A 21,346-nucleotide genomic window follows, 5' to 3' on the forward strand; every position below is an offset into this window, starting at 1 on the left:
CATGACATACTCCAAGTAATCAAATTACATATGTTCAGTATGCAGGGAAGCATGCAGTATATAGCAGGACAGCATTTCCTTTAGAAAACTTTATTTTGCTTAAAGCCAAACTATAAAACAACACAATAACATAATATAACCTGGTTCATGTCTAACTTGCAATACAAACACTTGTTTACTAACTTTATAATATACAACAATCAGCTGGATACAGTGTACAGTATAATTATATATTTAGACTAGGGATGCCCCAATCAAGTTTTTTCAACACTGTCTCCTTCAAAAGGACATTGCCATACAACAAAACTATAATCTCAATTACATTTTGAGGTAAACGTATTTTCTACCGGATTACGGTCGTAGTTTTAAACACCGGGTTAACGTCATAAATTGAAACAAATAAAAAATGCAACTAAACTACTTGGTTAGGTTTAGTAAAACATCATGGTCTAGCTTAAAATAAGTATGTTTGTTACATTATTCAAGTAACGGACACATAAAAACAGACAATGTTGACTTTAGGTTTCACACGGTACACAGTCCTGTGTTTGTTTGACCAGTCCATACACCCCAACCTTCTCCAAATGCAACTTCTTCAGACTTTGATTGGAAACATTTGTGAAAAACAAAGTAATCCGGTACGAAATACGTTTCGCTCAAAAACTAATTGACAATGCAGTGTACTTTTGTGGGAACATTATTTCGAGAGACATAGTTTTTTTGGCCGTCAATCCTGATCCGAGTCCTTTACCAATACTGAGTCCGATCTGATAAATGTTTATTAAATATGTATATGACAAAATTGGAATCACAGCTGTAGTCTCTAAATCTGACACATCTTATTTATTAAAAATATACTAAAAGTGTTATAAAGTCAATAATAAAGAAGGTTCAGCTTGGGACTTCTCTCATTTAGACCCTTGTACATCTAGTTAGGCTTGTTGGTTGCGTAGTCACAACTTTTTGGAAGTTCTTGATAAAAAAAGAAGTGACACGCCTCACCTCTGTGGACCCTATAGACTGGTACCATTTCTGTGATATGTTGATGGTTAAAGTGTTTGAGGCATTTTTGAGGAAAAGTTGGCAAACCACTTTTTCTGAAGGATTTGGGCATGCTGAAACCGAATATTTTGTTTGGCAAAATAAATTTGGACGTTTTGGTACCGAAATTGGCACAAAACAAAATGCCGCCAAAAGAAACATAAAATGCCCATAACTTCTGAATGGAAGGTGATAAAGCCACAATATTTGCGTCAAATACTATGTTATTATTATATGTTACTATTATATCAGTGGATTTCTCAAATTCATGTTGATGTTGACAGGAATGATAGCTTCCATTGCTTCTGGAACACTCAAAGTAGCATGTCGTGAGAGTTCTATGTTCTTCAACAAATTGTCAGGAGGTGGTCCTCTCTGCCAAGCTGCGACTTGAGTGGAATGGAAAGTGTTTTTTCCATCTAGAGTTGAATCATTGATATCAATGTTGTCTGCTGAGAAGTGAATAAATCTTCCCTGCACTAAGTTAGGTGGGATGACAGTTCCATTTTCACGGCCCATGTTTTCCAAAGTGCTCTCGGATAATGCTGTGTCAATCCGGAGAATATCTCTGTAGCTAACAATGTGACCAGCACTGTGGAATAGCTCCACAATTTGTTTGGATCTAGTAGCCTGGTGCAGAGTTGATCCAAGGCCAACATGCTTTTGGGGTCATTTTATTTCCCCCACTAACACTAGATCCTGTGCAATACTAAGCACCCTGGATCTTTTGTGGGATTCTTCCTCATCATAATTCCGTTTGTCAGAATCTGCCTCTAGAAGTGATTGGCCTCCTAACAATAGGCGGATGAACATATAAACACTGGGTGGAACACAATCTATTGCAGCTTCTTCGCTGACATCCACACCGGAGTATGAAGGTTGGGACAATATATCTGATCTGAGTTTCAGTGCTACATGGATCATAGACAGAAATTCATCTTCTGCTTGTGACTTGAAGACAGGGATAGTAGTGGATCCTTCATCAAACTCCTGATTGTGTAATGCCCATTGAGAGAATGGGATATGGCTGAATTTGACAGGGATGAGTATTGTTTGTCTATCAGGTACAGCCTGGTCACGCAGTACAATACATTCATAGACATCATTGAGCAAGGTACATAGTTTGTCTTTAAATGTTGCTCGACGACTCAGAAAGGATTTGGGGATTTTAATGTCTGCTTCATTTGCATGTTCTTTGTAACGTAACCAAACTTGTTCTAGTTCCAAAACATGACCTTTATCTGCAGAAACCCTCAACTCCTGTCCAAGCCAGATAATGGCAAGATCCACATGTCTGTTTTCAACTTCAGCCTTGGATGTGTCTCGCAGAAACTTCTTTAAGCAATTTGGGTGGTAGCACCCATCTCCTGCCATAAGATCATTGACACCTGCTACACAAACACTGACCTGTTCCACATATTTTGCTGCTGAAAAAATTTGATTGCTTATGTTCTTGCTGCTAATAGCAGAAGTATTTGCTTAATCTTGGTGTCCTGACAGAACATGCACAGTTTCCAATCCATAGGTTGTGAGTGGCTGCATAATCCTAAGGATCTACATTGTGAGGCATCAACTGTCTGAGGAGAAGAACTTGTTGATGGGGATTTGTCACGTTTCTTTAATCTCTCAATTTTTCCTTTATGTGTGTAATCGGAGTAGCCTGATTTATGCCACACCATTGTTGATGTACACCTTGGGCCAGTCTTAAAGGCTGATACTAGTCTCTCTACTGCCTCCATGTACCTGTAATCCCGTAACTTCTGTCTTGCAGCAGTTGCTTGTTCCATAGACGTGAGGCCCTGTGGTGTTGCATTAAAGAGTACATCACATTTGGATTCTTGGCAGATGATGCACAGATCAAAGGACACTGGAGTAGACCACTTCAAATTGACAACTGGATCCATGACTTTTTATTCTGAAATGACACCAAAACGTATTAAGTTTGGCATGATGGGCACTTTGGACAAAATATTCGGTTTCAGCATGTCCAACTGCTTCAGAAAATGTGATTTGCCAACTTTTCCTCAAAAATGCTTCCAACAATCAGATTTCCTGAAAATTGTCCTAGTCTACTACGCTCTTCCTATTTGCTCACAAAGCCGGAGTTTTCAAGGAGCCAGTTGTACCCTTCTTGATGAATAGGCTGACATTTCTGTTACTTGTGACTTGTGATTTGTTGTCCTACTCATCAAACTATCCTCTATTCATCATCTTCTCACAAGCTCAATATCATCTCCACAAGTCGGATGCTGATGTGAAAATGAGCTAACGTCTCAAAGCTACTAAACTGTACTGCAGTGTGAATATGTAGCACTATTTTTTTATGAGTTTTCTTTTTGTGTTGGCGAATAAGCCGAGATGTTCTTGCAAAACAATTTCCTGTAATTGCATAAGGGCAATAAAGAGATGTTAAAGGAGGAAATGGTTTGAAAAAAATGACAAAAGAGAAAATGCTTTTGTAATGGAAGAAAAGTGTTTTATGTTGTTTCTTTTGCAAGAATAGCAGAGATTGAGTCATAGGGATAAATGACTGCCATTTGAATGTCCTTTCATCATTTTGTATAAACGAGGAAATAAACTGTAAATCATCCTGTAATGTTTGGAAAATTGGAGGTAAAACAAAACACTGCAACTTCAGCTAAAGTGCTGGAAATGCATTTCTTTCCCTAGATTGATATGCGTACTATTGGGTAAAACACAAATTAGGAAATGTAAGTGAATGCATTATTATATCAATAGAAAAAGAGAAAAAGAGCACAAAGGGAAAAGTGATGCTGTAGTCTAGACATCTGTAGGATCGATAATTCTCCCCATGAGCAGGACGAGCCCCGTGAGATCGTCATAGATTATGAACATAAACGGTCTGTTAAACGTAATTCTCGGGGGGACAGAGAAGTCCAGCATGATGTCAGGTCTCCCCCCATCTTCTGACTTGGTCTCTTCCACCTCCAGCATAACCTCATGAGGAGCCTGAGTAATGGCACAGAAACAGGAGTGGTGAGAGAACAGAGATAGACAGAACAAAGAGAGAGAATATGCACATTAAAGAGACCGAGATGAGATGAAAAGTATAGTTCAGCAATGTCGGGTACATTTCTGATTGTGTAATAAGGTCTCAACTAAGTGCTTATGCTTAATAGTTTCATGGTAATCCATTCTGACAAAAGAACATTTGGTTTTCTTCTAACCTTGATGAGTTTTAACGTCTTCTGCGATATTCCTGAGAAGTCGGCTGAGTCTGAGAAAATTGATGATACCCCAGAGTTCCTCAAGAGGCTTTCTAAACTGTAGGATTTCCTTAGTTGGAACTTAGGGAAACGGATTTCTGCCCGCCTGTGAAAACAACAATCAATGTTTTAATGGATTTGCTCTAAGTTGTCTTGTTACAACTTTTGGGACCCGTACTGCAGGCTTTCGCTCACTGATGTGTAGAGAGCAGTAATTATTGCTGACTTAGAATCTACTCAGCATCATTCATCATGCTACCCAACAACACAAAGCAAGTGACTGCAGGGGACCGTGCCATGACATGGATCAATACACTGCACACTCAAGGACAGGCAAACACCCTTTACAGAGGCCATCTACTGTACATGGACACCCTCAACATTGTATATTCCACCACATGCAGCAGCACGAAACCCTTAGTATACACAAAACACACGTTATTAAATACTACCTTTGTGTTGTTAAAGGGTCAGTTCACCTAAATTACAAATAACAGAAAAAAAACAACATATTTTTACATTTATGAATCCCACTACGACATCGTATTGGGGTCAATACAAATGACTTTAAGATCGCAGAGAATATTCAAGTGTTTTTCCCGTAAATGTGTGAGTTTTGTTTGGCTAAATTTACCACCCTCTCCCGACTCTGCAATTATTATTACTTAACTTACAATGGCCCTAATACGCATTTGTATCCACCCAATACAATGGAGGGGAATAGAGTATTGCTTATTGTACTCACAATATTTAAAAATCACACAAAATATTTTACATTTACGTTTCTGTCCAGGAACAGGGTGCTGATTACTCGATGCACAGTTTTCACAGGGACTATTTCTTAGCTACAGAGTAGTTCCAAAGAAAACTGTTCAGCAAATGATCCACAGCAATTGGGAGACCAGTTAACTTTCCATCCAATTTCAGAACAAATGTATACATCAATTCCAGAAAACTAACAAAAGAAAATGCAAATGAATGTGCATTTGCATCCACTACCGTTAAGTAAATGTTAGAAGTGGTGGTCGAGTGTCTATTGCACAAGAAAAGGGTAAATAGAGATGACGTAATTAAAAGAGTGCCGGTCAAACCTTACAGTAAATTAATTAACAATGATGTAGGAAACATGGTAGTTTCATGTTTGTTATGAGGAGTCTCCTCATAAAAGCTGGTGGATGGAAACGCCCTTCTTGCCTCTAGAAAGACTCCATGCTGTGGACATTTTAAAATAATATAATGTTTAAGGCCATGAGCACCACACATTCAATTCACCTTCCTGATATTGGGCTGGGGGCAGAAATCTCACAGACATATTTCTTAAAACCAGGACACTTCAGTAAGATCTTGATTCAAATAAGAATAAAAATGGCATAAGTGAAATTACTTCATATTCACTCATCCTTGAAGCTGCTGACACTTAAGTCCATGCAAGTGCTCGGGAAAACACGAGAATGAGCACCTTGCTCCTTTTCAACAATATGGACTCCCCACCTTACCCCGGCTTCAGGTTGCTGAGCCAAAAGCTCATGCGGCTGTCAGACAGGCAGTCCTCCAGGGGCTGCAGCTCGGCTTTAGGAAGCAGCAGCAGGGAGGCCAGGCGTTCTGAGTAGGCCAGCCGCACCACTGTTGCTGAGCAGTTGGTGTCGTACAGCATCATCACCTCAGAAGAGTCGTCCCTGAACATCATGGAAACCTCCGCGCTGCTGGTAGCGTTCAGCTGGAAGCTCCGTGGCACTGTGTGGAGCCGCTTAAATGGTAGACGACCTGATTTATGGTCATTAATAAAGGGAACAGGTTACGGATAAAATATGAAAATAAATTGCCAAAGTTAGAGGATGCACAGCTATAAAAATGTTTTTAAAAAAGAAGCCACTGTGTAAATTTACTACCACCAACTGTCACAAGATAGCATCTGCTCTATATAAATAACAATGACTGATGAAGAAACAGGTGCTCAAAATGCTGTGCAGTGGGTGGTATTGAATTGACACAATGAGCACGTTTTGGAAGTGTACTCACTTTACTTTTTCTAATTTAGCTGCAACTCATTTACATTTAAACATTCGCTTGAATATGTTTTTGAAGGTGTACGTTTCTCTTTTTCAAAGCAATACATCTGTTTGATTGTTCATATCCTTAAAGGAATACTTCCCCCCCCCCAAAAAAAAATGTATACTTGCATATGAACACTCAGCCCCTTGAATTCTTGAAGAAATCACAGAACGAAGAATCCAAAAACGGATAAATGTCTTTTTGAAGTTAATAGCTTAACAACAGAAAAACTATATCAAATCACACAACTTGTGCAGTATACTCCTTTATCCAGTCGTATGCACATACACATGCAAAAACCCGACTATTTAAAATACTTCAAACTCACACAGAAGAGTAGCGGGCGCAAGTGTGAGGTTGTTTATACAGAAGTGTTTTAAATAGTAAGGTTTTAGTGAAAATGCAAAACAGGTGTTTTGTATAATATTGCTGTTGTTAAATGTGGCATCCATTTATTTCAATTAATCAGTTGTCTCTGTTTTGGTATTCATTGTTCACCGTGGAGTCGTGCGAGAGAAACAAGGTTTTCTTCAAGAATTCAACGTAACGCGGCGTGATTAATTGATACACATGGACATTTCTGAAGTATTCCTTGTACAGCAATACTTCCCGACTTTATGATGAGCATATGAATATGCAGGCACAAAACATTCATTACCCATACAACATGAAGCTACCTTTGAAATACACATAATTGTTAAGTTCAAGTTTGTCAGAGGCTTCCGAATCTTTCATCAACGTGTCAAAGCTGATGTTGAAGGCGGAGGTGTGTTGAGGCCTGGACAAAAAACTGTCATAGTCTAGTGAGGGTTTTCCATCAATATGTAGGCTATTCCACACTCTTAACTGCGCGCCAGGATGAACCCCATCCTCACTTCCATTCATACCCTCTGCCCCATCATCTACATCAGCTTTGTTTCCAGCATCTGCCCCTACAATTTCCACCCCTGGTGTGGCCCCAGTCCCAACTTCTGTTGCGGCTGCAGACTCGGCCCTTTGAACCCCACCGCCAACCCCTCCCTCCTGTAGACTGAGGCTATGTTGCAGATCTTTTAGAGCAGATAAGGTGGCCTCCACACTCTGCTCTGTGGAGTTGGCTGCAAGCCCCAGAGCCTCCAGCGCCTGGCTCCGACTCTCGGACCCAGACACTTGGGACAGCTGGGCCAGAGCTGACGCCAGGCCCAAGGGCGAGAACAAGATGTTTTGCTGTAGCTGGACACCGGGCTCAGCGGTTGTTCTGGTTGCCAGGTCACGGAAAGGTTTAAAGGCCAAGGCTGTGTTTAGGGCTGATGTGTTGAGCTGCTGATTGACCTCTTGTTCCCTTTGCAGAGGCCTGCTGAAGAGTTTCTCAGACTTTGGTAGAACCGACCCATCTGCTTTGAGACCCGTTAGCAATGTCATCACTGTTAGACATGTAAAACTATACATAACAGACATCATCACTGCTTCTCTCGCCATCCAGGCTCGGCCTGATTCAGAGACGCTGCAGGTTGATCTCTCAAAGGACCGGCCAAACTTCAGCTTTGGGGAAGTGTTGTTCTCATGGCTTTGTGCGGGGGTGGCGGTGGTGTTGAAAGTCTATCGATCTCTGGGCCTGAGCTTTTGACCCGTGGGTTGAGCTCCAAGCAAACAATGGCGGCATTTTTTTCTTAGAATTTCTGCAGCAATGTGCGTGTGTGTGTGTGTGTGTGTGTGTGTGTGTGTGTGTGTGTGTGTGTGTGTGTGGTGGACAGTGAGGACAGGGCATGCTCATCCCCCCTCTTAAAACACATTATGGTCAACATGGATTTTGAACACTTATGCAACTAATGCAAACCTACATTTTGTTCTAGTTTCCTTGTGTACACGCTGGTATTCTGACAAGATACTGTACATGTTTACTGCTCCTGGAAATACAATATTTACATGGTTGATTTGATCTGGCGGAAAAGGACAAGAAGATATATAAAGAATAAGAAGAATTTATTTTTTATTCAGTATTATTATTTATACCTTATAGTCACAGAAATGTCACGTAAAAAGCATTTATTGTTGATTAAACTATCATACAGTAAACAATAAAACAGTATACATTCTAAGCCACAAGGGTGCGAAATGTCAAAGTGCTCATTAAATATTATCAGCTTAATCTCAGCGTGTCAGTACAGTTTCTAATTAAACAGCAGCTCATACGGGACGCTCAGTCGACAGATGGCTGTGGTGCTGCGATGCCACCATGTGGTTGAGGAAGTCAACTGAAATTGAAAGGAGTATTTCTGCCATAAAAATAAACATGCAAAAAACAACAACTCACAAACCATGTCTAATAATTTGTGTAATGCGAGACCATGTAGCTGGCAACATTTGTATTTATCTTAAAACTATAGCAGCAATAACAAATTATTTTTGCAGGCAGCAAAAAGTAAACACAATCATTAAATGTTGCCATGAGGGAAATTCTGTGACACAGATAAAGAGTCGACCCAGCCCTAAGTGTCCTTGTTCGGCTCGTTAGTGGAAACTGGGCTAATAAGCATATCTTAATAAGAAGGGTGCACTGCGGGGGACTCAGAAGTTCATTTGAGGCAGGATGAAGCAGCAGTAGATCAGGATCCACAGGACCACGAGCATTTGCAGCTCTAATGGGGTTATGTCACAAGAGGCTGCTGGAAATGGAAGAATGAATCCTCCCTCTCTGTTGGACAGTAGATAAAACACAGGAGGGTTAGATTCACACTAAAAACATGCACTTCATGTTCATGTTATTATGAAGAAATAGAAATTGAATTAAAGCAACAAACACAGATAAAAATGTCATTATTTAGCGAGTATTTGTATATTATTTGACCATTGATTGGCCATTAATTGTTGGAATGACGTGACGTGCATTTATTAACACAAGACTAAAACTCCAAAGGCGTCGGAGGTTCTTTACCCCACCTTTCTGAAAGTGTTAAACAGAACAAAGTGATGATTTCTTGATTCCTTAAAAATAAAAATGTGTCCAAGATGGGTGCAAGAGGAAAGGCCATGAAGTCATTAAAACCAAATGGTTTATCTTCTTTGGAGCATCAATGTGCAGAGCTTTCACAGAAGTGGGAGCAATATTCAACATACAGAATTTGGAGGGTGGCGTTGTTTTTATCCTTTACGAAACCAAAAGCAAGTGTGTACAAAATGGATTACAAGTGTGTTTATCTGCATAAGTGTTAGCTGACCCTAACCCTGTTAACTAGGGTGTTATTTCTAAGGGGCAAGTCACTACGTATGTGACTACATTATTTTGTGAGGTTACGTTACAAAACATTACATCAGGTTGCATGTTAGCATCCACCCTGTGAAAGCCAAGATGCTAGTGTATCTGAGTCTAACTTTGTCATGCTCTTTATGTGTTTGGAGAAGTTACACTCCAGCAACACTTGTATGAACACTGAGTTGATTGTCCAGGTATTTTTTTCTATTGTAAGCATCCAAATCATCAAATAAGAACAAATAAGATTATAGTTTTAGTTATATACTAGCTCTATGTTGCAATACTGCACAAGTGTAATGCATTCACTTGAGAAAAGATATTTTGGCTGGTTTATCTCAGAATTACGACAAAAGTTTTCATGAAAAAAAAAAAACGAATTAACAAGATTATTATCTAAGAATAATGAGAAAAATGTTTTTCTATGAAACCTTTTCTCGGAATTCATCCATCCATCGTCTACCGCTTATCCGGGGTCGGGTCATAATCTTGTTAATTCAGAAAAAAAGTTCAAATCTTTTTTTCTCAAGTGAATGCATTCAATTAAGTACAATACAAAAACACTTGCTCCTTTATCTGCTTGTCTTCCATGGATCACTGGCGAGGATGATGACTTTTTGGCTGGGACATGAAGTTTTAAGCTTCAGTCTTCTAGCATCATATCATATATGTAGCCTATGAACTTGAGACAGAGGTTTCATCCACTTCACAGTGGCTTCACTGTCGCATTACCTAAAATATGCTAGCGCCATTACATCCATCAAAGTCTACAATGAGAAGCCTGCTCCTGTTTACTTCTGTGTGAAATAGTTTCAAACATGTTGAGTAGTCTGCCACTGTCATCATTGCGCCCTGTGCCACGCTAAATTGGGATCCTGAAACATAGTTACCATCAATAAGTGCTTAGCTAATGGTCAATTGTGCTTGTATTTATAAATCCCAAAGACCATGACCCACCTGAATGAAGTTGCACGACAGACAGGATGGACGTTTACACCTCCGTTAGTGTCATTTTTGGGGTCAGTTTTACCAGGATGGTCTGCTTGTGTTTCCTTCTTATCAGTGAGTTTACATCTCTTAGTCTTAAAGTCCCTGTCTTTCTCCTCTGCTGTTCTGAATTCCACAAAATCCATTGAATTCATAACTTCATCACTGTATTCTTCCTTGTCTTCATCTTTACAAGTTAAATCTTCCATTTTAGCAGCATTGTCTCTCCCGTCATTTTTTGTGTTCTTTCTAGTTCTCCCGGCTCCTCTGACTTCACATACGGCCTTGTCAGTTAATATTTTTCCATTTACGCCAACCTTGGAACTTTCAAAATCACTTTGCTGATTTTCACTCTCTTCTTCCTTTACAATATCCTCTTCACACTTTTCTTCCCCCTGCTTTCTTTCCTGCCCATCCTCAAATGTCATCACATGTTCTTCCTCTTCTTTTTTGTGTAGCGCTCCCTTTTCACTCACTTGTCCATATTTTTCAAAAAGCCCTATTTCAGTCTCTTTGTCAACCTCTCTCTTCCACGCAGCCACTTCAAAAAGCTTTGTGTTCTTGGTTTCATCTACCAGAGTCTCCCTTTTATCACATCCATGCTTCACCAATCTAGCATTTTCTGCCTTCTCCTTCTCCCTCTCTTCCTCAAAATAATCACCATCATTGTTACTCTGTCCCTGAACAACTCTCTCATCTTCAAGTTCCTCTCTGCTTCTGCTGTCTTCCTCTGGCTCCTTGTCAAATGCAGCTATGCAGTTTGCCATCTCTCTGGAACTGCTTTCATTTTTGTCGCAATCAAACGTCCTATGAACCATTGACTGAGCCCTGACTTCTGATTCAACATTTTGTACAAGTGAGCCTTCTTGATGTTTACTGCTCCTGCTGTTTAACGTCTCATATACTTCCAGAAGTTTTGACTCTTCATTATGCTGTCCATTCAGGAACATTTCTTCCTCTGTTTCCTCTTCAACCCTCGGCACTTGTCTTTTCATCAGATTATATGACTGAAAAACCTCTTTATTCAGATCCAGGATGTAGCTGTAGGCTTCCTCCTCATCTGAGTCCAATGCTGAAATGCTGTAGATTCCTTCCTCTGAGCTCAAAGAAAGGTGACTTTCATCCACTCTTGGCTTGCTGTAGCCCTGATCTGCAGACGCTTTCTCCATCCACAATTTAATCTCCTGGCTGCCTACGCCTGCGTCCAGTGGACTGGGAGGCTGTGAAATGCTTCGACGCCTGCTTTTCTTGTGGTTGATTGGTAACGTGGCTCCACTTGTGTGAAGCGAGGTGGCACAGGGGCTTCCTGGGGATCTCCTGGCCCACCGTTTCCAAAGTAACTGCTCACTGCTGTTCTCCCAGCCTTGGAGCAAAGCTTGGGCTTCTGGCTCGTCAGCGAGGGTCTCTCCAAAGTTGACTGACTCAAGTGATCCAAAATTTGGGATATCAGGAACTTCAACATCTGTCGTATGCTCCTGTAATATAGGTTGTATTAGTGATAGTTACATGATACCACTGAAATACTCGGATAGAACTGTCTTTGGTTCAGAGTGTTTGTTTAGTTTGACATTTTAGAAAATTAGCTTATTCTCTATATATGAGAGAGTTTGATGAGAAGAATGATGCCTTTGTCATACTTGTGCGTTAGATATTAAGCTACAACCTAGCTTAGCTTAGCATAAAGACTAAAACAGCTAGCCTGACGATGTTCAAAGGTAACAAAATCCGACATATATCTAATTTATATAATCGGTACAAAAACCTTCCATTCTCACTGCACCCAGCAAAGAAATAGTCCTCTGATAAAAACACGAGTTGTAGTTTTTACATTTTGGTCTTGTATCGATTGAACAAGCAAAATATAACAAGTTGTTTGGAGGGGCTGGTATCAGGCAGGCTGTTTCCCCTGTTACCAGTCGTTGTGCTAAGCTGAACTAAGATAACTGGTGACTGGTGGGAGCTTCATATTTAACAGACTGATATGAGAGTTGTATTCATTTTCTTATCCAACTCTCAACACTAAAGATAAAAAAGCAACAATGTTGCACTATTCAAAGCTGTAATCACCTCATCTGTGCCTGAACAATGCCCCAGAAACATAGACACATAGGTGATGATGGACTGCTCATCTGGTGAAGTGCCTGACACATCTGCAGAAAGAAGAGTAGACAGTGTCCGCACATTATCAGGGTAGACAGTGGAGCAGTGGTGGAGGAATATACAGATTTATTATTTAAGTACAAGTACTAGTACCACACTGTGAAAATACTACAAGTAAAAGTCCTGTATTAAAAATGGTATTTAAGTGAAAGTATGTCAGTATAATTAGGAAAATTAGTCAATACAGAAATATGTCCCCTGTGACTGTTATACTATTTTACATTATATAATTAGATTATTATTATTACTGATGAATTAATGTAAAAGCAAGATTGTATTATTGTAGTATTGAGGTTGAGCTCATTTTGAACTATTCTGTATAAGGACTGCAACAAATGGTTTCAGATTAATCTGCATAATATTTTCTCCATTAATGGATTGATTGTTTGTTTTTTGAAAATTGTAAAAAATAAAAATACAATTAGACACAATAAAGTGACACCTTCACATTATTTTATTTTGTCCAACCAACAGTCCAGACCTAAACTTTCTTATTAACAAAAATAAATTAAAATGATTAAATATTAAATAAAAGAAATTAGATATTTGCCAATTCATTTCCTATCAATCGCCTAATTGTTTCAGATGTTCTTGTACATTGTCATATGTTTTGCTTGCAAAAATCTTAATTTGTAAAGTAACTAAAGCCGTGAGATAAATGTTGGAAAAAAACGTACAATATTTCCTTCTGTGATGTAGTGAAGTAGAAGTAGAAAGGTGCATGAGAAGAAAATTACTCATGTAAATAGGCTACAAGTAATAGGCTACCTGAAATGTGTACCTAAAGGTGCTCAATACGGAATTCAGAGCAGAGCAGTTGCCGGCAACTAGAAGCTAGCAGTGCTAACAGCGGTGCTAACAGCAGTGCTAACAGCAGAAGGCCTACTAACTAGTGCTAACAGCAGTGCTAACAGCAGTGCTAACAGCAGTGCTAACAGCCGTGCTAACAGCCGTGCTAACAGCAGTAGGCCTACTAACTAGTGTTAACAGCAGTGCTAACAGAAGTGCTAACAGCAGTGCTAACAGCTGTGCTAACAGCAGTGCTAACAGCAATTGTCAGGTAAATTAATCCTGATCTTCATTAATCCACACTGGAAAGACTATCACATGTATTTGTCCTACCTCAATCAATATGTATTACGACACTACGAATATGTTTCTGCACTATTATGTATTTTCTGCACAACTATGTATTTTCTGCACAATTATGTATTTACTGCACAACTATGTATTACAAACATAATAGGGGCACTTCCCCTTTAAGAGTAACAGGTCAACAAACCATCACTTCCGGACTGCTGACGGAGGAGCGTGTAGGCGCCAAACTGGGACCAATGAGGAGAAGGTCAACGCCTACTCCATGTATTAGATGCGAATTTTCAAATGTTTGGGCACACCTGGAGCGGAGCCGTGAGACCGCAACGAGGGGGCTTTTTGAGCCATGCGGTCTATGGAAACGGCGACGCGAAATGTGTCCTCAGCTGAGAATATTTTCTTTGTTTGACTTATTGCGTTAAATAAATATATAGATTACACCAGGAGATTGCTGTTTTGATTCGACATTTAAGCTCCGAGTTCTTCAGCTTTTTCCTACCCTTTAAGTGCTAACAGCAGTGCTAACTAGTGCTAACAGCAGTGTTAACATCAACAACGGTGCTGACAGAGCTAACTGTTAACTTGAGGGGGAATCAGAAGGAGGCCGCTATGTTTCCGCGATGATGCATTGGTTCCAGAGGGCGTTATCAGCAGTAGGCTAACCGCCGTATGAGCGCAGTGCTTAGACCCAGCTAGCCACACATGTACTAACATGCACACACGGCTGGCCCGGCTACGTAAACAAAACAGAGAGAAGCTTGGATTTCAACACACAGAGGGAGCCTGACTTCATTCTCTTCTCCACTATAGCTTTACATAACATAACTTGTTTCCTGCTATATAAATGAATATCCTATTGATAACTCTAAAGTACAGTAGGCCTACTTGAGTAAATTTACTGAGTTAATGTACATTCCAACACTGCAAAGGAGACCATCCTGCTGTTTGGAGGGCCACATTAAGCCTCTGTGTGATACTGAAGATATAATAAAAGGTGCACTACATACAGCGATGACCTTTGCCCCTCATTTCTAGCAGGCCAACTTCTAAATTAGTCTGCAATGGGATAAGTGCTTCTGATTCACTCCTGGTATCATTGCACAGTAGTGGGCTCCTAGCACCTACTTTGTGTAGTACTCTCTAAAGATGAAGATGCAGAAAGATATTTGTCTTTGTGGTTAACAATTTATAAATATGAAGCACTTTCTATTCAGTAAGCGTTTACCTTCAGGCTCCATCAGAGGTGGTATGTCCAAACTGTGATGGGCTATCATGAAGGCCAGCTGAATGTTCTCTCTTGGCTCTCTGGACAGGCTCTCCCTCAGGTCAACCAAGGCTGGGTTTATGGACTTAATCATGGCTAGGAATGCCAGCCCACTCCTCCAGCTCTTCCCAAAGTCATGCACCTCCACTCCAAACCTGCACATTTAAAATCACATAATAGAAAAACATAACTTTAACACAGCAGGCTCACACATGCTTGGGTTTAGGAGGTTTTGAGAACAAAATAGATTTAGTAAGCGGTTAGATCTTTTTTCAGACTCACTGTGATGTGCATCTTTGGACCCATTGCAGTAGAGTCTTGATTGCTTTCCCGTGGTACTTTGGCTCTCTGGCAGCCTTTCTGCCTTTACTTGGCAGGGTGTTCCAGGAATAGCTGCCAATGTCATTTGGCTCGGGTGAGAGGTCGCTGGAGGAGGGGTAACTGCTCATTGATAAGGAAGAGAGGCTTGAAGACAAATGTCTCTCGAGGCCTGACATCACCTCCTTTACCTGCATTAGAGTAAAAGAGAGGAGTGATTTTAAGGTCAGTATAAAGACAAATTGCGGGCAAGGAGTGAAATAAAACAAGACATTAGCGTGATAGATAATGGGGGACAAAACCTGCCTGGAAATACAGAATCATGTTCCACACAAGGTTAAGAACAACAGACGGGATCCCATCAGCAATGCCAGAGGCATCGATGCCAACGAGCTTCACCTGAGAGACAAACGGGAGGAGACATCAACTGAAATGTAGTTTTTCAGGATTTAAATGTAATTGTAATAGGCACATCAAAGCAATATCTCTGTATTGACTTACAAGCAAACACACTCACATGTCTATCATCCAGGAAAGCCAGGGCCTTGGAAATGTTGTTCAGTCTGAAAATGCGGTGAGAAGACGACCTAAACCTGTAAAGCTAATAAAAGACATTACAAAAGGAACGCTTAAGAGAATAATTTAACATATCGGGAAACTGACAGTGGGGGAGATTGATACCATTCTTACGTCGGCATATATGAAGCTACGGCAGGTTAGCTTAGCTAAACACAAAGACAGGGAATGAGGAGACAGGTAGCTTGGCTCTGTCCAAACGTAACTAAAAAGTGTTTTTGTTGTGTTTTGTTTGTTTTTGTTACATTGTTTTATTTCTTGGTCAAGCTTTATTTAATGGTGCTCATAGGTGGATTTTGTCTCCTTTTAACCAGGTTAGCTTTCCCCTCCTCTTTGCAGTCTTTGTGCTAATCTAAGCTAACCACCTACTGCCTGTAGCTTCATAGTTGCTGTACAGACATGAGCGTGCTATCAATCTTCAAAAAAACATTATTATTTACAAATATGGTGAAAATCTAATGAACTGAACTAGAGGCAAATTAAATAACTTAAAAGTATTGTATTATATATCTTTTTCTTGCTGACATCAAATATTTCCACTGCATAGCTTGACTCTTACTAGTTTGCACCCAGACAGCTCCTCCAGCAGGGCCATCAGTATTCTGCCATCCTGAATGTCCGTGAACAGGTCATGTACTTCAAACGGAGGATCACACTGGAAATAACAAATGGTAAACCTTATTGGTGATTGCATTTATGAGCTGAAGTATAGGCCTAATGGTACAGTAAAGCTGTATTGATTTGTGCCTTACTCTCTGCAGAAACACATTAATCCACCTGGTGAAGGTTCTCCTCTGCACTGTTTTCCTCTCATCTGGGGAAGGGAAAACAGGGACGTGGCACTGAGAATACTGCAGTTTACCAATTGAACACTGTTATAATATTGTAAAGCCTGCTGTAACTGTGTAGCACATGGGAGATTGTGTGCTGAAAATTGTTGTCCAACAGAAAGTTGTAAAATGGCATATGTGTTAAAGGGACAGTTCACCCCAAAATAAAAAATACATATTTATCCTCTTACCTGAGGATATTTATCAATATACATTCTCACTTTATGGCGGATGTAGCTCAAAAGAAAATAGATTCTACATTGTGGAACGATGCTCCCCATTGATGTCAGGTCAGCAGAAAGTCTCCACACCTTCCGTCGCAGACTAAAAACAATTTGTTTCGACTGCACCTCGGCCAATAATAAAAACTGCACTTACATCGGTTTGGCTTATTTGAAGCTATTGTTCTGCACTTAAATGATTTCACCTATTTGAAGCTAAAGTACTTGCAAGATTCTTGCTGTTCAGAGTTGTATCCTCATGATTATTTGCACTTATTGTAAGTCGCTTTGGACAAAAGCGTCAGCTAAATGAGCTGTAATGTAATAAAACATTTTACAAAAAGGTCTGTGGATTATCTTGAGTAACCGGGCCATGATTTCTGTACAGAGACTTTGCTGTTGAGTTTTTCAAATGTATTTTCTTGGCGCTTTGAGCCCCACAAGCCGAGCACATCTAGTTCCATTATATTAGAGAGAAGGCCGACATCTCTACGGCTGATATCTCCAACACTCTGCAACTCACACCAAAACAATGTAGATGATAAATATCTCTACAGGTTTGATTTTGTGGTGAACTGTCCCTTTAACCCCAAAAGACTTCAGAATTTGAAGACATTTGAGATGTATTTTACTCTCTGTTGTATCATATATTTTATATGCTACACTTGAGAGTTTAGAATCAAATCAGCAAGTGAAAAACAAAGTGTGTGTGGTTGGGCAATCAGATGCCACAATGCCAAAGAAAATAACTATGAGGTAATGCATTTAAGGGAGGAAGACAATGACATGTCTTGTAAAGTGTTCTTTTCAGAAATACAGTTAAGTTTTTCTTGAGATTTAACATACTATTATCACACAGTTGGTCTGACAGTCAGCATAATATATTATTTCTTGTCACAGTACCTTTAGTCTGCTGTCCACGTTGATCACTCTCTCCCACTGATTTCTTTAGTGGATCACTGTTGACTTTGTCCTGCATTCTCATAACTTCACTTGTCACACGTGTACTGATGATCCATTGTGGAGATAAGACGGGATAACAACTCAAAATGCCAGACACGCGTAGCAATTAGAGGTGCTCTGAGGTTTCCTTACAAAGTAAGGATGAAGAAAAGGCAAAGTAAGGCAGTGTATCTTGCCTGAACACGCTAGCTTCCACTCCCCCTGAGACAACTCAGCCTGATTCCTATTGGCAGGTTATATGTTACACTATGTGGAGGCAGTCACATAACATTAAAATGAAGGAATCAGCTGGGATCAGTGTGTTACAGGTGGTTCCTCACAGAGGCCCGTGGTAAATATTTATTCTTCTCATCATATGGCTCATTGACATTAGCATGTTCAGCTCAGACTTAAGGATTTAAAAAGTACGGCTTTCACACCAGGAACGAGCAGATGGAACCAGGAAGGCTGTTTTACACAATGTGTTATCGTGGCAAGTGGACATTTTATATTTTGCTTTTCAGTTCAACCTGGAACTTATATTATTTTTAGACCTGCAGTCCATCTAAGCCTCCCCACCAACAGCTGATGTCACCATCTCATACCAAGTGGTGGGGAAAGCATAGTAACATCTGCTAAATGAGTAAAAGTGCTCATTATGCAGAATGGCTCCTATCAAAGTGTTATGTTATAGAATATTTTCTATTAAATTTGGATTAATAAAGTATGCCTTTTACGTCTTCTATTTTATTATTGTTTTTATATGTATTGCAGCACACGTCTGTGCCTGAAACAGTTATTATTCAGACATAAAGCAGCCCTGTGTTAAAGTGGCTCAGGAGTACTGGGGGAGACAAAATACAATCAAGTCCAGTTGGAGTCGTATATTTAAAGTTTTATCAGATGCCCAAATAAAAGTTTGTAATACTCCCAGAGGATATTATAACCCTAGTTATCATGACTGCAATGAGTTTATCTTTGGTCTCTGCGTTGGTACCTCCTTCATTCAAATGAATAACAGGGCTAAGTTTTTCATGCAGGTCTTAAGTCGGGGTGAATGTAGCCCAACACCGAGGCCAACAAGACGCCCTGATAACTCATTTATAGCATCTTTAATATATCTAGAAATATATCTAGAAAAGAATATATCTTTTCATCCTTCTTGCTTGAGAATACTTTATAAAATGCTACATTATAAAACTAAACAATGATTATGAATAATACGTTTTTTCAATCACATAAGAATATCAGTGTAAACCTAATCATAATATGGTGCAATCAAATGTGTATAAAACAAGCTGTGTGATGCAGCCCATGCGTGTTTGCAGTGCTCTACATCTTAGTACGGTTCTGTTGTATTCCTCATTGGCCCTCAGCAGGGAACTTCAATGCAGCTTTTATGAAGGAAATCTTCCATCAGTTGGCAGAATCAGAATCATGTCATTTGTAAATCATAACAGCACAAATGAATTGGTGTTAACAGCAGACATGTGAAGATGCACATAAAGGAGAAACACTATAGGCAGAAAACATATTTTTTCTTGCACTGATCAATTTTAAAATAAAGCTAGAGAACTATTTAGCTTCCATAACATATGTTCTTTATGACTAGAGGAAAGAAAACATCCAAAAAATACACATTTAGGTGTTTATTTTACTTTGTCTATTTGAGTCTGTAGTTTCTCCTAAGCCATTTTTAAGTATAGAAACAACATAACAGGATCAGTTGTTGTAGCAGTGTGTTCCTTGGTTTCTTTGGGGTTTTTTGTACGTGTAAAAAAAAAAAGAAAACCCAACATGTTCTTGTGACAGTCGACAGTGCTTGACACAAAGTGCTTCCCTCGTTTCAAACAATATCATGCCGTCAGGTTTTTACTTTACCTGCCTCAAGAAAGGCAATGGCTACGGAGCGAGACCATCACCACCGTGGAAAGCAGGACAATGTACAAGGAACATCGCACGTGAAACTCCTGAGCCTCCAGAAGTCACGCCTTTTCATTCTTTGAGTTGCTTTCTGCAACCTTGTTGTGCCCACAAGCAATAGTTCATACAAGGAGCAACTTCACAAGGTTGCAAAGACTGATAACATCAAAATATATCCCTCATAACATATCAAACAGTGATAACAAAAATTATTATTTAGCAATATAAATATGTACAAACTGCATAACAACTGAATGTCCATGTATAGTCACATTTTTTTATTAAAACCAAACATTAAAATGAGCATCCCCAATGATTCAGCAATTCAATAAAGTCCAAATTCTGAAAACTTGATACATTTTTGGCAAACTCAAGCCCTGAAGACAGATGACATGACACCTGACCTGCTAGCTGAAACTACAAATACTTCACAGATAGTATGGAAAGCAAAATGAAAGCGTCTCAACATGTCGCTTTCCCAGCTGGGAGATTGTGTGAGGGGCTTCCTGACTATTTAACAAGGCAGTCCATCCAGCTATTTCCTGGAAGTAGAATAGGGAGCACATTGTCTTGTACTGGGCACTGGATCCAACTGAGTTTCTTTTTGCTTATTTCAGAGGTCGTTATGCGATTCTGGTCTCCATCTCCCCATGGCTTCATGAACAATCACTCACAAAGACACTACCAGGGAGCATCAACACCAGTACCCTGTCCTGGCAGTCACCTTCCAGGAGACAGAAGGCATCACTTCCTCCCCATGATGAAGCTGGGAGCCTCGGCATCATCTTCCGCCTCCCTTTCCTCCTTGTCCTCGTCTTCTTCACTGCTTTCTGAGCTCTTCTCGACTTCGTCTTCTCCCTTGTTTTTGGACTCTAGTTTTGCCTGCTTCGCCATCAGCTTTTTGTGCCTCAGCTTCTCCCGCTTCTTCTTGCGCTTTGCCGTTCTGTCCTTGGCTGTTTGTTTGTTTTGCTCCACCTTATCCAGGTAGTTCAGGTCCTCACCGTGTTTATCTGCTATCTTGTCCAGAAAGTCCTGCCTCTGGTACTCCCTGCGTCGGAGATGCCGGTAAACATGAAACTCCCCGCTGCCTGCACCGGCGCTGGAGCCCATCACATCTCGGACGAACTCCGGAGGAGCTCGCGGGTTCCATTCTTTCGGCCGGTCCGGGATGGGAGCGGGCTTATCCGGGTTCCGCATTAATCTCTCCAACTTCAGGCGCTGTTCCTCCGCCGGAGTTTTGGCGATTATCAGGGGCTGGGACTCCTTTCCTCCAGGTTTCCCCGACTTGTTATTCTTCTGAGTGTGCGCCGCCATGTTTCAAACCTTTCAACACAGCTGCCGTCTTCTTCCTCTTTGCTCAAGTCGCCCCGGAAGTACTTGAGGGCTTCTGTTACCTGTAAATAACTATTGAACTCTTTTTTTAATAGTGGCTTTTTTCAAGAAAATACAAAACTGATTAGGTTGGAAATAATGTCTGTAGT

General features: G+C 40.2%; 3 protein-coding genes and 1 non-coding gene across 4 annotated transcripts; all 4 read right to left on the minus strand.

Moving 5' to 3' along the window:
• Nucleotides 1-3,822: 3,822 nt before the first annotated feature.
• Nucleotides 3,823-7,721, minus strand: LOC115003931 (alpha-1-antiproteinase-like). Its single transcript, XM_029425869.1, has 4 exons — nt 6,998-7,721; nt 5,765-6,032; nt 4,230-4,374; nt 3,823-4,011 (listed from the first exon to the last, which is right to left on the minus strand). The coding sequence occupies exons 1-4, from the start codon at nt 7,719-7,721 to the stop codon at nt 3,823-3,825; spliced, it is 1,326 nt and encodes a 441-aa protein (XP_029281729.1).
• A 634-nt stretch (nt 7,722-8,355) lies between these two features.
• On the minus strand, nt 8,356-18,929 carry clmnb (calmin b). The gene is made up of 10 exons (XM_029462758.1): nt 17,904-18,929; nt 16,702-16,763; nt 16,509-16,604; nt 15,891-15,974; nt 15,680-15,772; nt 15,338-15,564; nt 15,017-15,210; nt 12,604-12,686; nt 10,507-12,011; nt 8,356-8,994 (listed from the first exon to the last, which is right to left on the minus strand). The coding sequence occupies exons 1-10, from the start codon at nt 17,983-17,985 to the stop codon at nt 8,868-8,870; spliced, it is 2,553 nt and encodes an 850-aa protein (XP_029318618.1). The 5' UTR covers nt 17,986-18,929; the 3' UTR covers nt 8,356-8,867.
• Nucleotides 18,930-19,743: 814 nt separating this feature from the next.
• LOC115004239 (small Cajal body-specific RNA 13) lies at nt 19,744-20,021 on the minus strand. Its single transcript, XR_003831801.1, has one exon.
• Nucleotides 20,022-20,120: 99 nt separating this feature from the next.
• prkrip1 (PRKR interacting protein 1) lies at nt 20,121-21,314 on the minus strand. The gene has a single exon (XM_029462768.1). It carries the CDS (start codon nt 21,177-21,179, stop codon nt 20,610-20,612), a length of 570 nt encoding a protein of 189 aa, XP_029318628.1. The 5' UTR covers nt 21,180-21,314; the 3' UTR covers nt 20,121-20,609.
• Between the last annotated feature and the right edge of the window lie 32 nt (nt 21,315-21,346).

The sequence above is a fragment of the Cottoperca gobio genome, chromosome 24 (assembly GCF_900634415.1).
Source record: "Cottoperca gobio chromosome 24, fCotGob3.1, whole genome shotgun sequence".
Lineage (NCBI taxonomy): Eukaryota > Metazoa > Chordata > Actinopteri > Perciformes > Bovichtidae > Cottoperca > Cottoperca gobio.